The sequence below is a fragment of the Balaenoptera borealis genome (genome assembly GCF_965194805.1).
Source record: "Balaenoptera borealis genome assembly, chromosome: 14".
In the NCBI taxonomy this organism is placed as follows: Eukaryota; Metazoa; Chordata; class Mammalia; order Artiodactyla; family Balaenopteridae; genus Balaenoptera; species Balaenoptera borealis.
This window is the reverse complement of record NC_138875.1, coordinates 79,118,281-79,138,325: the sequence shown is the minus strand read 5'-3', so window position 1 is coordinate 79,138,325 and position 20,045 is coordinate 79,118,281. Positions and strand designations below refer to the sequence as shown.

The window sequence follows — 20,045 nt, the reverse complement described above, 5'->3', positions numbered from 1 at the left end:
GCTTTAAATCCAGTTATGTTTGGGATCTGCCAGTCGCTACCTGTGTGGTTATTGGAGAATTATTTAAACTTTGTGTTTCTGAGAATTATTTTAACTGTCTGTTTGAGAAGATTAGGAATTATATATGAAGACACTAGTATGGTGCCTCATGTTAGAAATTCTATGTGAAGACCCTAGTATGCTGCCCGGTATTAAGCAGGTGACAAATAAATGATGATGGTTGTGGTTATTGTTCTATCTATGTGCAATACTGATTTTTTTCCTTGCATGTTTTTTTCCTGATTCTGTATTTTAAAAACCATGTAATCTTAAACTTAAATATGTATTGTTCATCTTTGACAGTGAGAAATAATTGCATTTTGGGGATAATTTGCACCTAGAAATATTTTAAAGGGTTTGCTTCAAGAATTTTGAGTCTTGGAAATACACATTTGTCAGAAATTGGGTCGACAGAACTTTGTGGGGAATTGATTTTTAACTATAAACATGGTCATGGTATATGAAGATATATTTTAATAGTGTAATTGAATATACATCCATGATAGGATTTTTTTTTCTTGGACAAAGTGTTTCAGTCGTTTTCCCTCTTAATCAAATATTAACTCAAAATTTAAAGCTAAGTCTTTGAACATTCATTTTATACCTAGGTATCTGTTAGGCTTGAATGGTGTTTCATTGTTACATTTTCCAGTGAAGACTGGTATAGTGATATTTAATTTTAGTTTTAAGGTAAAGGGATAAATTGTTTTTAAATGATTGGACATTTTTAGTACTTCTGGCTGAATTAGTTATGAAGAGATTAAGTTTGTAGCCTTGATGTTATGTCACTTGCATTTGTATTACATCACTTGTTAGAACAACTCCATAAAGATATAGAGCAGGTGGCAGCGGCTTTCTTTTACCACTGAGACCATAGAAGCACTGATAGGAAGTTAGTGGAAGTGCTAGGATTAGGAAACCATTCTCCTGAATCAAAGCCAAGTATTTTGTTTGCTGAACCATGCATGCTGGGTGTTACAGGTAGAAAGTATTCTTGTAAGTTGCTGTTCGTAGATTTTTTTGGGGACTGACTCACCTGATATTTAAACCTCTGATGTATTTTAATTTTCTAACCTTTTAAATATGGTTAATGTAAGCATTAGTGATTCATATTTATTGGTATATTTTCCCCCTCTTCTCTTCCTCCCCCCCACTTCCTCAGGATCCTTAGGCACAGAACACTAGCTTAGGTGATATAAGAAAAGTTAGTCTTCTACTTGACTTTTCTGATTTCAACTGCCCCCACTTAGTCTTTTTATTTAGTTTCCTTCTTTGATATTTATTAAAAAATTGATCTTAGGCTTTCTGATTAAAACATAAATAGACATACACACACTGCTTTTATTTGAGGAAACGAACTTCTATGATAGAAAAACACAAACGATGTGAACAGACAACTAAAGGGAAGTAGTACTACTACACTAGTACTACTAGTAATGAACCAGTATCATTTATATTTTTTGCCACGTGCCAGGCACTGTCCTAAGCGCTTTCTGTATAGACTAACTCATTTAATCAACTCTGAATACCATTATTCTCATTTTACCGGTGAGGCAACTGAGAGACAAAGATTAAATATTTTGCGAGGTACTTGCTACTTTCAGCTAGTAAGTACACAGCTGGGAATCAAACCCAAGAAGACTGGCCCCAGGTTATACTTCTGATCAAATATATGATAATAATTTCCTCTTAGTAGAATGAAGACTACCACTTGGTACAAGGGCATACCATTTTATTAAATCGACAGGTATTTTTAAAGATATGCAGTTTGGCAGGAGGTTACTTGTATGGGTGAGACTACTAAAAAGCAGTATGGAAGCATTCTTTCATGAGTCCTAAAATATTTGTATTCTTTGGTAATTCTACAGCAAGCAATCTCTCCTAAGGAAAGTAATCAAGAAAATAATGTTCAAGGATGTTCACCAATTATAATAATAGTGAAAAAGGAAGATTGTCCAGTTGTTATGGAATAAATTGTTTTCTCCAAACAGTGTATAGTATGAAAACATTAAGAATTGTTTTTGAAGAATAATTAGTAATATATAGAAATATTTATAGTATGTGAAAAAGGCTATAAAACCATGCAGTATGATTCTAACTTCAAAATGTATAAGTACAGAAAAACAGGAAGAACATAAAGTACGATGCTAATAATTATTTCTGATGTGATTATGGAGAATAATTATTTCTTGTGTGATTAGTTTGCTCTTTGAACTTTTTCATTGGCCAGGTAGTTCTTTTATAGCTGGAGGAAACCAAGTGGTGCAAAGGGAAAGCCTAAATGATGCCAATACCAGTTTTTATGAAGAATGTTCATTAAAGATTAGATTTCCATATCTCATAGTGTGAAAGGAAAAGTTAGTGACTTTCAGACAGTTTTAGTTTGGATATTAATATTTTTGGAGTCATTTAAGTGAAGCTTTTTTGGGGGATTGAAGAAAACTGATATTTTTTTCTTAGAGATGTTCATTATAGTGATTATTTTAGCACTTTAAATTTGTTTCAGTTATGGTAGTAGAAGATGCAGTTATTTTTCTCCCCTGTGGTACTTGTTTTTTGAAAAACAACTTCTTGACAAAAATTACTAACTTGGTTGTGGTGGGAGGGTGAGGAGGGGGGACGATGAGTGAGTAAGGATTAAATGCAAGGGACACATGGACTGTTTGGTACAGAATTATATTATGGAATCAGTTTTACTATCAGTTTTGAATACATAGTTGTAGTTTACAGTTATTTAAGTAAGGAATTTAACTTTTGTTTGTGTTGAAACATCCTTGAAATTTAGTTCTTTTAAACCTAAGATTTAAAAATTTTAGAATACAAATCCACGTAACAGAATAAAGACAGAGGATTAGCTGTCAGCTGGTTTAAAGTTACCATGTTTTAAAATGTGTTTAAAAAACAAAAGACGAAGCTGTGTTAGGGAATTGTTACAGAAGCAAAGCTTTTCTGTGTGCTGCATGTTAAATAACATGAATAAATTGCTGATAACTTTCCATCAGTTTTATTAGCAGGCTATTTTGGCTTTCATAATGAAGCACTGTGGTACTGCATACTGTTTCCCTGATTAAAAAAGATTTGAACTGTAGCTTCTGGATGGGACGAAATTGAGGAAATTCTTCGAAAGAAAGAATTATTTCAATTCTACAAACTTATTTTTTAAACTCTTACTTGATTTCTAAATATAATTTATGAATTAAATAAGGCATAATAATATAGAAAATTTTATTTATAGGGACTTTAAAGTAAATGTTAGGTAAAAAATGGTTCAACAGGAAATAATGATTATCTGTTTGCTGTATTTTGGTATTTAATATAAAGAGCTATGTAGAAATCTTGATAGGAGGAAATGAGTTGTTTTCCCCTTAAAAAAATTAAGGGTTGACATAAATTTTTCAGTGGAAGAAATCTTACTATATGAGGTATACTGTAAATATTTATTTTAGCAAATTAATTTATCTGTATGGCAGCCTGTTTTTAGTGTTAAGTAAAAAGAACAGTCAAAACTGTTGTAATTTTCTCTCCTTTTTCCAGGCTGAACTCACGGGAATCAAATGGCGTAGGTACAATTTTGGAGGGCATGGGGACTGCGGACCCATAATTTCAGCCCCAGCCCAAGATGATCCAATCCTGTTAAGTTTCATCCGCTGTCTGCAAGCCAACTTGCTGTGTGTATGGCGTCGTGACGTCAAACCAGATTGCAAAGAGTTATGGATATTCTGGTGGGGAGACGAACCCAACTTAGTGGGTGTAATACATCATGAACTACAGGGTAAGATTTTTGTTTTTTCTTAAAAATTAATTTGCATTGTATATTTTTTGAACAGTGGTGAATTCTGAAAAGGTTATTAAGACTTCCTGAGAAGAAAAATCCAAGTGTTTAATGGGCTGTGTGTCAAAGGAACATCCTTACTCTCACCCCTCTTCTTTCCACCCCGGTTTTTTTCAAATTTTCTTGTCCTTTCTCAGTCATGCTGGGAATCAGAACCTTGTGAGCCACTCTTATTAAAGGAAAGTATAGTGTCCCCTGGGTGTTTGGGTTGGGATTGAGGCTAAGATCCACTGTTTTAAAATGATAGTGAAATGTGAGTAATTAGCAAGTCAGTGAAATGAACAGAGTTGTTTTTTTTTGGACTGTTGCTGTTATGGTTTATTGCCAGCTGAACTCTAGTGGAAAATTGTAAAGTGATAATAGAAATTTAGTGCAAGCCTTGTTGGACAAAATTATGAGATGACATTGGATAATATTTTGTAGAAAGATTTATGTAAAGAACCTACTCCGATTTTGGCATAGCAAGTTTTCCTGTGTCTTGTTTCTGCTTTTTATGTAATTAGGTGATTCCAGGAAATATTTGCTCCAATGCTGCCTAATTTTTAACTTCAGATTACATCTGATATCTGGAAATTTTGAACTAATGTAAGAGTTTCATTATTCTGAGCTACTTTTTGTATTTACCACAGATTTATAACCAGAGGAAATTTTATCAATATTCTTTGAATTTCTAGTAAAACTTTTCACCTCTTCACCTAAATCTTTCCATCTCGTATGCTAAAGAATTTTTCTAAATCAGGACTAATTCTGATCTTTAGTTAGGGTAGGGCATTAACTCTTTTTGACTTAGTCTCCTAGAGCCAGCTTTTATTATGTCTAAGTTACTCTATATTTTATTAATTTGTGGTTGAAAAATTTCAGATAGTGTTTGAAATGTTTTGTTGCTTCATATACTTCATATTGTTTTTAAAGGAAGGGTGAAACTAACTTTAATGTATTTGAGGATCTATTCTAAAGTGTTGAAATTTGCCTAAAGGATTTCCTGCCGACTTCTGCCTGACACCTTCCTAGCTTTTCTTTACAGCCATTTTTGATCTGTGATGTCTCCTGCCACAACAGCCAGAGGGCAGTAAACCACAGTGGACTAACTGAGCTGTTTACTTTATGGCCCATTTGTTCAACTCAAACTTTTCTCCTATAGTTTTTAGCGTATTTGGTTTATAAATATAAGAATCTATTCTGGGTAAGATTGCTTACTTAGCTGGTTAGTCAACAATATCTCAGAATTATATGCATCTCAAAGCTTATTTCATGTAGTTAGCAGTGAACTCAGGTAAAATTAGTTTTAAACATCTGGTTTCTGGTTATCAGAATTTTAAAATAAAACACCTCCTGAAAGATACTTATAACATTTATCTTTGTCCATTTAAGTATCAAAACATATCTTTTTGTTCTTTAAAAAAATTTTTGCACACGTGGTAGAGGAATATAGCATTTTTGTTTGTTTTATTAATAGTTTCATTTTCCTTCCTTTTGCGTGATTATTTCTGGCTCTTAATCTCCTTCCATTTTTCTACTCCCTATTGATCCCTTATGTTTTAACTTTTTGGTCTGGTCTTTATTTGTTAGCAACACAAATCATCATTTTACAGTGATGATGAAACCAAACCCAACGGTTATTTACGCTTATTTAGTTGATGTATAAAGTTATTTATCCATACCAACAAAGCACAGGATCAGTGTTTTTAGAAATAACTTATTAAGTTATTGTATTATTTCTCATGGACTTTGTTACTGAGTATACAAAAAGATGTAGGCTGTTTAAATATTTTATAGCTGCTTTATTCATTAGTGTATTGTTTTCCTGGTAAAGAATTAAGCAAAGATTAACTTCTTTTAAATTGTTTTTATAAATTACAGAAATACTGCATTTTAATTAGAAAATTAGGAAAGTAGAACCACCAAAGGAAGAGAACAAAGAAACAAAAATCCTGAAGTCCAAAGCAGAGTTTTAATATTTGGTGTTTCTGTGTATAAATGAAAGTGGTATCGTACTGTTTTGTAACTCAGGCCTTTTCACTTAACAGTATCTTGTGAATGTTTTTGCCTCATAATGATTACTTTTTAATTTTCTTTCCTGTTGAGTCTGAAAAGGGTGTAAACTGTTTATTTTTTTGCATGCCACCAGGGAAGTATTACAGTGATGGACAATCATAACTTTGTTAAGTACATCTACCCTTTTTATATGTTGAATTTGTGAAAGTTATTAGATTGAAGCAAATGAGCTTTTCTGTAGGTAAAAGTGGTTGTAAAGGATAGTTTTGTGTTTCAGCCTAATATTAGAAAATATTTGAAACTTAATTAGAAAAATGAGTGGCATAAAGACAACTTTGTTTCAAGTGAGGGAGACTATGACAGAGCAATCATGAAAAAAGGATACCAGGGGAATATTTTAATTGGTAGTCTTACACATTGAGGATATTTTGCACTCTGTTTCATTCTCTAGTATATATGAGTCATTTCATTTTGGCTAAAATAAATTTTATCAGAATCCTTTAATATTAAGATGATGGTACTATTATTTGTAGCATTCTCTTTTTTAGGGACATTTTACTGTTCTTTAAAATGCTTTTTAGTTATGTTATTAGGCATTTCCCTTTGTTTTTACAGTGTAGCCCAAATAGCATACTATTAAGAAACCTCACAAAGCACCATCTTGGATTTAAATGTATAAAGTAATCCCTACAGAAAGAGAATAAGCCTATGGGATACACGCAGTTTTATACTAGACTTTTTGTTTAAATGCTTTGAATACCTGTGAAATAGCCTGTGAGAAGACCAAGACACGTTAATAACCTGTTCCTGTCACTTGGATAAACACTTTTGGGCTCTTGTTTGGGGAATTGCTATTTATATTGTATGGCATAGTGGTTCAGAGGCTTGGGTTTGAATCCCTGCTCGTTGACTTGCTAGCTCTGTATCCTTGGTCAGGTTATTTAACTTACCCGTGCTTCAGTTTCCTCACTCTAAATTGGGTTATAAGGATAAAAAAAAAGTTAAAGTACTTAGAACAGCACAGAGAACGTTAATCTATAATTGTAACTCTTGCTGCTGCTACTACAATGCCAGCAATTAACTCAGACATCAAAATTAAAACATTTTGGCAATTGGTCCATGCTGTATAACATTCAGTATTTGGTAATGTTTGTCAAATATTAGTTTTCAAAGTATACTTTTAGGTTGAAGTAATCATTTTTGAGTTTGTTAATGTTTGGTGGAATAACTGGGAATAATAAAATATTAGAGAGGAGGGAAGATACCCCTGCTCATAGGAAGTTTGTCTAGATTTAGGCTGTAAACGGAGTTTCATAACAAACCTTAAATTATGTTATAAAGAGGTCAGAACTTTAAGATTTGACTCTGTTGGATCCCTGTAAAGTAGATTTGTAACTTAACTGCCCTCTCTGCATAGTGGTATTGAAGGGCACTGCCTGAACACTGAATATATGCATATTTCCTTCCTTGTGTCCATCCATAAGTACCTGTATCAGCAGGTCCAATTATAGGGGTTTGATGGAATCTCTACCTTTGATAAGTTATAGTCTAGAAAGGGTATAAGACAAGCACACAAATATGTATAATGCAGAGAACACTGTAAGTATATAAGAGAAGTATAGTAGATTGACTACTTTCCACATGAACGGACATTCAATTCCAGGACTAATGCATAAATAAGTGTTCTATAAACTTATAGCAAGAACACTGTGAGCCCTAGTGAGAAGCCTTCTTGGTTTCTGGTCTGTTTACTCAGCCTCTATTAGGCAAGAGTGCCGCAGACCGGCTGCAGAAAGCTAGAAGTTCCTGGCGGTGAGGGGTAAGGAGCTGAAAAGCACCGGTATGGGGTCAGAAGGGCCAAGACAACTGATGGTTGCAAGGCAAGGCAAGTTTATTCAAAGAGCATGAATAAGAGCTGTGATGCAGCCCTGGATATGTAAAATGAGTCCTCATCCTTAAGGAGCTCACAGTCTTACTGGGGAGGTAGCTAAATGACTCCATAATTATGATACAGTGGAGTAAGCAGCAACTGATTAAGTTAAGGATCTTGCAGAAGTGTCAGATTCAACCTCAAGGGAGAAGAATAGGGAGATAGTGGTGAAGCTCAGAGTTGGTGAGGCTTGAGGTGAGTCTTATAGGATACATATGTTACCTAGGTTGGGATGGAACTTGTCCTAGTCAGAGGAAGTAGCTTCTATAAAAGGGCCTGAGGGCAGTGAATGAATTGTGGGAAGGGCAGGTTTTCCCAGAACATAGTGTGTGAGTGAGATAGTTGGGGGAAACTGAAAGACTGGGGAGGTGGGCCATAGTGTGGAGTACACTGAAGCAAGGACTTAATCTGATAGATTTTGAGGAATTGTTACAGGTTTCTGATCAGGAAAGAGATACGATTAGATTATACGTAAGATGAATATGGACAGGAAGACCATAATATTTTAATAAATTATTTTATTCTAAATTGATCTGTGAACTTAAACGTTCTGTTTAGGATGTAGATTTAGTTAAAAAATACCAGTGACTATATACTGAACTTCATATTGATAGTCTTTGCCAATTTTATTTTATTATAACTTTGCTCTTTTTGCTTGACTAAATTCTTTCCCACCTTTCCTTTTGACGATTACAAATAGACATGTAAATTGTAATGGGAATACATCTGTCCACCTCTATGATTGTCCCACTATGAGTATTAGAAATCTTAGGAATTGGCTTTATTATCATTGTAGAGGCAGATTGGCAGTTGTTAACACCTTGTTGTTGTATTAGTCATAAGTATTGCCTTTCTTCCATTTTTCAGTGTACTGTCACCTATGCCAGGAGCTGTGGGCCATTGCAAAAACAGCATTAGATATTAGAGAGCTAGGAAAAATGGATCTGGTTTTCTGACATTTACCAGTGTAAGATAATTTAGCACACTCTCATACTATTTTTTATACCACTGAACTGATTGCAAGCCTCTGGAAGAAGTGGACATTTTGTAGGGATGGAGAAGGGCTGAAAGAAGAGAGTGGAGAGCCAGTTTGCTATTATTATAATCTGCATATATAGATTATAGTCTGTAATCTCAAATGATGGGATTGATGTAACCTTTGTTTAGATATCTCCAAGGAAGGATCCAACTCCCTCCCCTCAACTTATTTATTTATTTATTTATTTATTTATTTATTTATTTATTTATTTATTTATTTTTGGCTGTGTTGGGTCTTCGTTGCTGCACACAGGCTTTCTCTAGTTGCGGCGAGCGGGGGCTACTCTTCATTGTGGTGCGCGGGCTTCTCACTGTGGTGGCTTCTCTTGTTGCGGAGCACGGGCTCTAGGCGCGTGGGCTTCAGTAGTTGTGGCACATGGGCTCAGTAGTTGTGGCTCACGGGCTCTAGAGCACAGGCTCAGTAGTTGTGGCACATGGGCTTAGTTGCTCCGCGGCATGTGGGATCTTCCCGGACCAGGGCTTGAACCCGTGTCCCCTGCATTGGCAGGCGGAGTCTTAACCACTGCGCCACCAGGGAGGTCCCTCCCCTCAACTTTTTATTTTGAAAAATATTTACACACATACGTATATATACCTTTTATTCTGGCTAAACCATCTGAGGTTAATTTACAGAGTTCATGAATCTTTACCCCTGAATACTTTTGCTTGTAACTCCTTTAAGAATATGGGACTTTTTTTTTTTTTTTTTAACATAACCATAATATAATCATACTCAAGAAATTTAACATTGATATAATTAAATTATCAACTTTTCAGTCTACATCCAATCTACATCCTCAGTCTTCTCCCAGTAATGCCTTTTATAGCCTCCTCCCCCCAATCTGGGATCCAATCAGAAATCACATGTTGCATTTAGATGTCTCCTCTCTTTAGTCTCCCCTAATTTAGAACATTCCCTAAGTTGTCGTTTTCTGCGGGGGATGATCCTTCAATGATACGGATGTTATTTGAAGGGAGAAGTCCTGTCAAATGTTCCATATTCTAAATTTGTCTAATTGTTTCTTCATGGTGAGATTCAGGTTAAACATTTTTGGTAAGAATATTGAGTAGGTGATGTGTACTTCTTGTGGCATCACACTGTAGGCACATCATGTCAGTTTGTCCCAGTATTGATCCTGCTAAGTTCGATTGCTTGGTTATGGTAGTGTCTGTCACATTTCTCCAGTGTAAACATACCTTTTTACTTTTGTAACTGTTAAATAAATTTGGGGCAGAACTTTGAGACTCTGATTATTATTTCCCCAATAACTTTTCACTCTGGCTTGAGGAAAAACCTAACTTTGAGCCTGTTTAAAAATAACAGAAAACTTTTTTTTAAATTAATTAATTTTATTTTATTTATTTTATTTTTGGCTGTGTTGGGTCTTCGTTGCTGCACGCAGGCTTTTTCTCTGGTTGCCGGGAGTGGGGGGCTACTCTTCGTTGCGGTGCGCGGGCTTCTCATTGCGGTGGCTTCTCTTGTTGGGAGCACAGGCTCTAGGCGTGCAGGCTTCAGTAGTTGTGGCACACGGGCTCAGTAGTTGTGGCTTGCGGGCTGTAGAGCGCAGGCTCAGTAGTTGTGGCGCACAGGCTTAGTTGTTCCGCGGCATGTGGGATCTTCCCGGACCAGGACTCAAACCCATGTCTCCTGCATTGGCAGGCGGATTCTTAACCACTGCGCCACCAGGGAAGCCCCCAGAAAACTTCTTGAATCATATGCTTTTACAAAAGCAGTTCAGATGAACACTATTCTTAAGTCATAAGAAAGAAGTGGGGCGGGCAGAGGAGAGGAGAAATGAAGAAAAACATTCAGGATATAGCAAAGGCAAACTATGATGGTAAAGCCAAGCTCTGAAAATTAATAGCCACTTATTGCTTAGCATACTAAAAAGAGAAGTATTGACATTGAATTTTCTAAAATCATAGACAATAAAGTATGCACGAATGTATTACCATGTATGTGTATGTTATAGTCTGTGAATTTTCAGTTGATTTTTGGTGATTTCTGGTTATCTTTGACTAAATGAAATGAATTTTAGTCAACATTGTGAATGGGTTTATTCTCAATTGGAATGAAAAACAATTGATTTCTGTGAAAATAATGACCCCTTTACATATAAAATTAACAGGAATGAAATTATCTTTAGGTAAAATGTCATCCAGCTTGAAAATTTCTTCTAAAGAGAAAATCTGATTCCTGACTTTCTACTCTGTTTTTATGTTTTTTTCATCATTGATGGTCCATTTATGATTCATGAAAATTAATCTCTGACTAGCTTGAAAAAGACTTTTTTATACTGTTTGCATTTATTTATTCTTCAAGTATACAAATCTGATGATTTTGAAAACAGGTGAATTGTATCATTCTACAACATTCTATATTTGTAGTATTTTATGTATCAACATTTATATGAAGATTTCATCACATGGCATTAATAATTCTTGAGATTGTTAACACCATGTACCTGAAAAGTAAATTTTATTTTAATTTTCATATTTGCTGTTACTTTGTGGAGAATAATAATTCAATAGAAAAATACATTTGTGTTTCAAGAGAAACACTTTGAGGGAAAACATGGACCCAGTGGTAAATGGTAGCTAGTTCTAAGTAGTTATAAAGTAAGTATTCCTTGTTTTCACTGTTCAGTGTTGAAAGAATTAGTTTGCTAAAAAACTATAAAATAGTAATAACTTTCATTGTATGATTATCCAAATGATTCTACTGTATAATTACTGAAATATTAGATTTAATAGAAAATTATACATTTTATCCTTAAAAGAGAAAGTAAAATACTTATTAAGACTTTGGTAAGCAATAAATTTATATTATAAAATTATGGTTAAGATCATAATCACTTCAGAATTCTTTCATATGAAGAATAGGAAAAGATCTAATGGGTTAGAGAGAATTATTAATCTAAATGTGCTTGAAATTGAGAGAATAAGCTAAAGTCTAGCTTTTGAATGTAAATAAAATCGATGTGTTACCACAGGCAGCTTGCTGAACCATGTAATTAGTTTTTTTCTATGAAAAATGAACCATTTATACAGAGATTGTAGTGAAATAGCATGTAAAGGGCTTATGTTCTAATGATCTGAAAGTTAAACAGTTGTTAAAAAAATTACACTTTAAAGATTAAAGTTAAATCTAATCATTTGATTTGCGGGGTGTATGTTTGTGGAGATTTATGTTTTGGTAAGTATAGGCATTATATATAAAGTTACCTACTCTGTAAAGTAAACCTGAGTAAAACTCCCCAGTAACGAGGTATTAAAATCACCACCACAAGTAGGGTTGAAAATTAACCTAAAAGTAGGTAAACTGTCATTTGGTGTATTCCAGCTTTTATTTTTCTTTTTTTCTTTTTGCTTTACATGTAAGTAGCTTTAGTGATGAATACAATTCAAAATCTTGTTCTTTAATAGAAAACTTTAAGATTTAAAAGAGGTTCCTATACATTAAAGTAGTATAAAAACTTCTTTGCCCAGTAAAACAATTTCTTTGTTTTATCTCTTGTTCAGAGAGGTTGATCTAAGAATCTAAACGTGTTAAATTGGAGAAAAAGTTAACGTATTAGTTGAATTAAAGGCCTTATTAATTCAAGAAAAAATCTGTATTTGGACATTAAAATTGAATGACGTGGAGATATAAAATTACACATATAGAGAACAAACAGCACTTTTTTTTTTTAAAATAAATTTATTTATTTATTTATTTATTTATTTATTTTTGGCTGTGTTGGGTCTTCGTTTCTGTGCGAGGGCTTTCTCTAGTTGCGGCAAGCGGGGGTCACTCTTCATCGCGGTGCGCAGTCCTCTCACTATCGCGGCCTCTCTTGTTGCAGAGCACAGGCTCCAGACGCGCAGGCTCAGTAGTTGTGGCTCACGGGCCCAGTTGCTCCGCGGCATGTGGAATCTTCCCAGACCAGGGCTCGAACCCGTGTCCCCTGCATTGGCAGGCAGATTCTCAACCACTGCGCCACCAGGGAAGCCCCAACAACACTTTTTGATACAAAATTTACAAGCAGATTCTTTGCTAACATTCATATGGCATCAGGTCAGTCTTATTGTTTGGAGTATTTTATATAGAAGATGGAATTAAAAGTCTCTAAAATAAAACTGGGCTTTTTTAAAGGAAGGAAGAAAGTGGGACTGGATCTTAGTGGTTCATCATTGAGAGGATTCAGTGAGTGTCTTCTCCCATTCATATATTTAAATTAGCATACCCAAAGGGAAACTGAAGCTTATAAAAAGCCCATGACTTAGTCATGTCACTAATTGTAGGGGAGCTCAAAGTTGTACTTTGTATCTTTTAAAATTAAAACCATTGTTGCCTGCAAAGCTATATATGTAATGCGAAACTACGTGATTTACTCATTTTAAAGAGTAATTCACTTTTACCGTATCATTTAGAATAAAACCCATTTAACTATTAGAGTTCTATTTATATCCAATCAAATCCATTTCCTGAACTTATAGAAAGAACACTGGCTTGCATAATTCTGGACAGAGGGCTTATCTTTTTAAATTTTATTTATTATTATTTTTAAAAATTTAATTTTTATTTTATGTTGGAGTATAGTTGATTTACAATGTTGATTTACAATCAACTAAGCCCGTGCGCTTCAGGTGTACAGCTTCAGGTGTACAGCAAAGTGAGTCAGTTATACATTTACATATATCCATTCTTTTTCAGATTCTTTTCCCATATAGGTTGTTACAGAATATTGAGTAGAGTTCCCTGTGCTATGCTGTACACTAGGTCCTTGTTGATTATGTCTACTTTATATCTTTTTTGATTTTAAATGTTTTCTGTGACACTTGGCAAATACTGATTTCAGTAATGTCAGCTCCTTCATTTCGTCTGGGTCCTCTGAACTGAGCACACACCTAATTGATAACAGGGAAGTAACAATAAAATAAATAAAAATAGTTTGGGAGTCATAAAAACTTGACATGCATACGACACATTTGAATATTTAGACTTGATATGAGATTAGCATTTGCTTTTATAATCTTACTGAAGTAACTGAAAAGCTAGAATTATGTATCTGTTGTCATTAGAGGTCTTTTTTTCCTCCTCTTTTCTTTTTATAGATCTATTCTCATAGGCCCAGTTCTTGAAAAATCAGAAATATATAGTAAAAGAACAGGATAACTGTTGAGTGAAGCAGGAGATAGTTGTAGAGACTACCATTTAGTTAACTTATGTGGTTTCTGGACCTGTTTAAATTATACTAGAGTAAACCAATTTATAGATGTCTTAACTTTCGTAGATAATTGTTTGAAAAAATATTTATTTACGGATGGTTTCCATTTTGTTTTGTTTTATGATGTTTGAGCAAATGCTAACTAGAACTTGATATCAATATACTCAGCCATGAGCATCATTAGGAGCTAAAACTTTTTGTTCTGTATAAAAAATGCTTTAATGGCAGAAATAACACATAAATATGCTTCTTTCCTCCCTCCTCCCAAAAGAGCCCAAAGGTTTAGAAGTGTTTCAGGTACTAGAGAATTATGAAATTGGATTCTGTTGTTTTAAATATTTCATACCTAAGCTGGCCTGATGCTGCCTGAAGAGTTTCTCATTGAGTATCATTATGGCAAGTGTTTGATAATTTTGTTTACTGCTCCATCTATATAAATATTTTTGTACAATTTTCCGCAAGTACTGGGTGGGCCACATACCTATTTCTTATAAACCCAACATTGATAAAATGCACTCTTTGTATAATTGGGTCTTTTTTTAAAAAAATAAATTTATTTATTATTTATCTATTTTTGACTGCGTTGGGTCTTCATTTCTGCACACGGGCTTTCTCTAGTTGCGGAGAGCGGGGGCTGCTCTTTGTTGCTGTGCACCGGCTTCTCATTATGGTGGCTTCTCTTGTTACGGAGCACAGGCTCTAGGTGTGCGGGCTTCAGTACTTGTGGCTCGCGGGCTCTAGAGCGCAGGCTCAGTAGCTGTGGCGCACAGCCTTAGTTACTCTGTGGCATGTGGGATCTTCCTAGATGAGGGCTCGAACCCATTTCCCCTGCATTGGCAGGCGGATTCTTAACTACTGTGCCACCAGGGAAGTTCCTGGGTCTTGTTTTGATCCTGGCTCTTTCATATTGTGATTTGTGAGTTCAACAGAATAAGCATTATCCTCTTGAGGCCCATCTAGGATTGATCTAAAGGACTTCTGCAGTATCCACATGATCATACAATTAGGTTTTTTTTTTTTTAATGGGTGCTGACAGTGTAACTGAACATGAGCTGGTTGCCAGGGTGTTGTGGTAGAATAATACCCTGTAGTTTGCAGTTAATCGTGCAGCAAAACTGGCTTGACTTAAAAATATATTTAAGAATAAAATTAAAAATTGGATAAAGATGAAGTGTCTTTGTGTTGAAAAGGATTGTGTGGATACAGTGATAAAGCGAAGTAGAGCATTCATAAATCTTTTTGTCATCGAAAACCTCTTTCTCATATTTAATATAATGTCATATGCAAAATATATTTCATTAAAAAAACTGCTTTTATTTATGGCTTTACTAGCCTTCGGGGGGAGGTAAGACTTTTTGCTAATCTTCTTGAAGGTTTATTCTCTGCCATCAGTAGGAAATAAGTAAATATTTGTGGAGTGACTGCCTGAAGAAGGAAAGTATGAGCATCATCAAGATGAGGTCTCTTCATTAAGATTATTTTTTCACTGGTAATCTTGGGCTTGTTTAAATGTTAAGCAGTTTTGATGTTTGCTGTTTATAAGAGGGCATGTTATTCACATTGAAATATATTTAGTCTAAAGGAAAAATTTAGATTCATTTCAGTTTCAGGCAGTATATTTTTAACTTATTTTAAAAGTAGCCTAGTAGATATTAATAATGGAAAGGATGCCTGCCTTGGCATCCTTGGACAAATTGCATACAACTCTGTTTAGGGAGGAAATAACATTTGTTGGCAATGACTGTTATGGAAAAATTTATCATGCCATTTATTGGTTTCATGAAGAGTGTAACAAGGAGGGACCCTTGATTCCAGTAGCAAATCTGGGGCTGGGGCAGTTATCCCCATTGTTACCGTAAAGGTTTCATTAACCACAACTCAGTTTGCCTGAGCCCTCACTATCAGTTTGATTCACAGTATGATTGGGACAGTGAGGTAGACTATACTCAGGGGGCAAAAACATTTTTCTGGGATGTCCTGGAGTACTGATTCAGCTCAGTTGCCCACACATTTAAATTTATAATATTTTGTAACAGCAATAAAATAATGTGTGGAAGGATGTTTTAAAAACATTCTTTGAGCCTTATAAATTGTTATCACTCTTTAATGATCTTTAATATTTAGAATTACCACCGTGTATTTATTCAAAAGATATTTATTGAGCCTACATTGTTTTAGGTGCTGTACAGAATACAGAAATGAATCAGAAACATACTCTGTTTTTCAGAAGCTGACAGTCTAATAGGGGAGATAGCATACGTACCTAGAGCATTATTACAAATGTCCTAAGAGGGGCACACAGTATTGGAGTTATTTGGAAGGAGACAGAGCTTTGAGGAACAGTTAATTCTTAAGCTGAGCCTTAAAGAATGGGTAGAATTTGGGTATTTGGATATATGGCTATGTCAGGGCAAGAACATTTCATTTGAATGAAATTGCATGTGCCAGGACACAGATTAGGAAAGTTTGGAATATCTGTTGGGGAAGAGTTAAAGTTGATTGAAACTGCATATTTGTGCCTGCTGGTGATGGACCTTAAATACTAGGCTGAGGAGTTTGGACTTACAGGTAGTTTGGTGGTTTTGAGAGTTTTTGGATAGGATTAGATGGGAAGCTCCCTATAGGCTGTAAACTGCACTGGTGGCAAGACCTGCATCTGGCTTTGCCCATTATTGTGATTGCAGGACCAGCATAATTCCTGACACATTTATGGGATAAATTAATTAGTAAATGAATGTGAGTGCAAGAGAAGTTTGTATAAAGATTATCAGTCTAGCACCATTGCGTACTATGAAGTCCTTCTAGTATTCTGGACCACATAGGAAAACATGCTGTTATAGAATACTGTTTTAAAGAATGTATATGACCACATTTGAAAGATTTTCTTGGTGCATTGATTTCTTTTTAACTGCGTATTAAAAAGACAGTGATATAATTTTCTTCACTTTTTTTGGGGTAGTTGCTTATTTTTTATAGTTTAATTTTAAAGGTTTTATTAAACTTAATTGAATAAGTTTATTCAATTATTTTCCATAAATTTTCCGTAAATTATTTTTATTAGTTTGTAGATAGCAAGTAGTTTGGGCAGTTGGAAAAAAGCTTGTGTCATGTATTGATAGAACAGGGGCTTCAGAAGAGTACTATTTACTGGATTAAAGTGCTTAATGATATTTGTATGTCAGAAACCTTGTTAACTTACAAATATGTCATGGATTGAATGACCTTGGCTGTCCTACATGTGTTATAAATTGCCAGCCCAATACTAAAGTTCATTATTTGCTACATAGAAATGATTAGCTGAGATTGCTAGGCCGAGGCTATCACTGGTAACTGCATGTTTTACTATAGAATTAAATTGACCAGAAGCTTTCATTGAGCTTTCTCACCCTAAAATCCTTAATTAATTACTAACCTCTTTAAATATCATGTCTATAGATTACATGATAAAATGAGTTAGTATACAATTTAGGCAAACATTTTCAAGGAAATCTTTGATAGACGTTTTTTAGTGTCAGTATACATCTTTTTCTCTTTTGTTATAAAGATAGCCTTTTGGTTCCATCTACTTTGTAAATATTTAAGATAGCAAGTTATTGCTTTGTTAGTTACATAATTTTAAAATGGCATTTTTCAAAGACAAAGTTGATCTGTCCGCTCCAAAGATGCTTGAAACATAGTCACATATATACCCGCAATTACTCGAACTTCCTGTGCTGGTTGAAGTTTCCATTTGGCAGCACGTGGAATGCAGCCCTGTCTCACAGAGAATGCTTGAAGAGTCCTTCCACCTTCAGCAAATCACACCTTCTTGGCTAGGAACCATTTCTCATTCTCTTTTTCTATTTGTGACCTTAGCTCAGCTGGCATTCAGAAGAAGTATAGGTCACAGATTGTGGATTACTCCCTCCTATTCAATCTCACATATCCAAAATGAAACAGAGGCCAGGAGGAAATTTACCATTCTTTTGTTATCTTTTACCTTTGTAGAGGTAGAGACCATAAGTATGATAAGTAAACTAAAAAAAAGATTGAGTGTTCACAGCATGTCTCTTCTTGTGTTACTTGTCATGACAGACAAGTCATTTAAATTTGCTTCGTCTTTTATTCTTGGCTGTAAAATGGGAATTACAGCTTTACTTTATGATACAACATGAAGTGAATACAAAAAGTTCATAGATTTTAAATGCTGTATAAATGCTTTTCATAGTCATACTTTTCCTTTAATGAACTCCGCTGTCAGAATATTTAAATCTTTATGAACTTATTTTATAATTCATAGTTTTGGTCATAATTTCTGCCTGTAGATAAAATTTGAATTCTTTTTCACATGGCATTGTCAGTGTCATCTTGGTTAAATTATATGTAGCCATTTGATTTTTGAAAAAGTTGTCTCTTATAACTGACTGTTTTCTGGCTTTGGCGGTACAAGGATGATTGATAACATCTATGCCTGTGCTGAAGGGATTTTAGAATAAAAAATTAAAATTGTGTCCCATATTGTTTTAAATAGGGATTGTGATCTGATCCTTGATAATTATGTTAAGTGTATGGTGTATGTGAATTATTAATTGACCAGAGTGTTTGGGACTTTTATTGACTGTTGCATATAGAGAATTAGCAAGAATATTTGATTAACAAGGATTACTACAGATTTGTGTTACATGCCATAATCAGCCTACTTCTCTTTCCACATTTGGTTTTTTATTTGCAGAATAGTTTTTATTTATGCTTATTGTTTCTCATTTTATGGTAGTAATAAACTAAGAGTAAATGATAGCTTGAAATAATTATATGTTGAAATGGGAACCAGACAAAAATCAAATATTTATAGTTCACTTGTTATGTGCTAGGCATCATGCTGGGTGCTTGATGATCAATCTTGCTTTGGAAAATAGTTTTCTTTCTTTTAAATCTTAATTTGAATGATTTACAGGGAAAAATGTAAGATTCTGCTGATACTTTTTGTACCTTGTTTTGTGTTTATTAAATTCATTTTTATTTAATATGTGGAATAGATTTAGTAGTTAAGAAATAAACAGTAGTCTTTACCATTTCGAGACTGTTAATGTAACTAGTTGAACACTAGAGGGACTGCAGACTAACCACTGACTTTTTAGTTCAGTAGTATGTTAATTGAGAGGCTTTATTTAAATAGCAGAGCCACACAGCTTTTTCCAGCTGTTAGTTTTCCTAAGGTTAAATATTGTGTCCAAAAGTTTACCTGGCATCTTATTTGGTTGATTCATTCTCAAGTGTATGGACTATAAAATTTAAGCTCTGCCAGTCTAGGTCTATCAAAGCAAAAAACCTTTGATTGGTTGTAGCCTTCTTTAAAACTCAGTCTATATATTTGTCCTGCTGGAAGAAGTGGGAAATTATATAAATAAATAGTTTTCTTTTGGAAATCTCTGAGTAGAAGAAAATAAGAGTTTGGAAAAATATTCATTGGAACAATAATTCAGATTATCATCTTATGGAGATTTAAAATGATCCTATGATTATTGAATATGTATTTTGTGAAAAGATTCATCAGTTTATAATAGCACTAACAGAGCTAAGGTAATCCGTACATTATAGTTTTAGTCTCTATAGGTGGCTTTACAGATATTTTTGCTACTTCACATGAAAAGATGTTTGGCAGTTGAACTTAATTTGAGAAGAGCTTTCTGGAATTCAGTCTTTAGGCATTAAAAGGTTGAATACTTCTTGAAGAAGAACTGTGGTTCAACTTTGCTATTAACATTTTACTCTCAAAATTATTTTGCCTTGGAAGTGACGTAAATTTGAAATTACAAAATTCAAATTACAATTGATGTACAATAGATGAATGCTTTTGATTTGTTGGTTTGGTTTGTCAGCTATCCAGGGATTTTATTTGGGGTCACATTATGAACATAAAAAAAGAATCAATCTCCATATTTATATATTTCTCTTTAAGAAGTCCTGAAGATTCATAAAATAAATGAGTTGGGTGTAGAAATCTTTATTTTCTTCTGAAATA

At 34.2% G+C, this 20,045-nt stretch overlaps 1 protein-coding gene across 4 annotated transcripts in view; it reads left to right on the top strand.

Annotated features, from left to right (window-relative positions):
* The window catches only part of MED13L (mediator complex subunit 13L), a 291,782-nt gene that overhangs the window by 31,063 nt on the left and 240,674 nt on the right, over positions 1–20,045 (top strand). For all 4 annotated transcript variants that reach the window (XM_082355688.1, XM_082355690.1, XM_082355687.1 and 1 more), the window contains exon 2: positions 3,574–3,811. In XM_082355688.1, the coding sequence (XP_082211814.1) occupies positions 3,574–3,811 (238 nt within the window). The remainder of the gene's footprint in view (positions 1–3,573; positions 3,812–20,045) is intronic.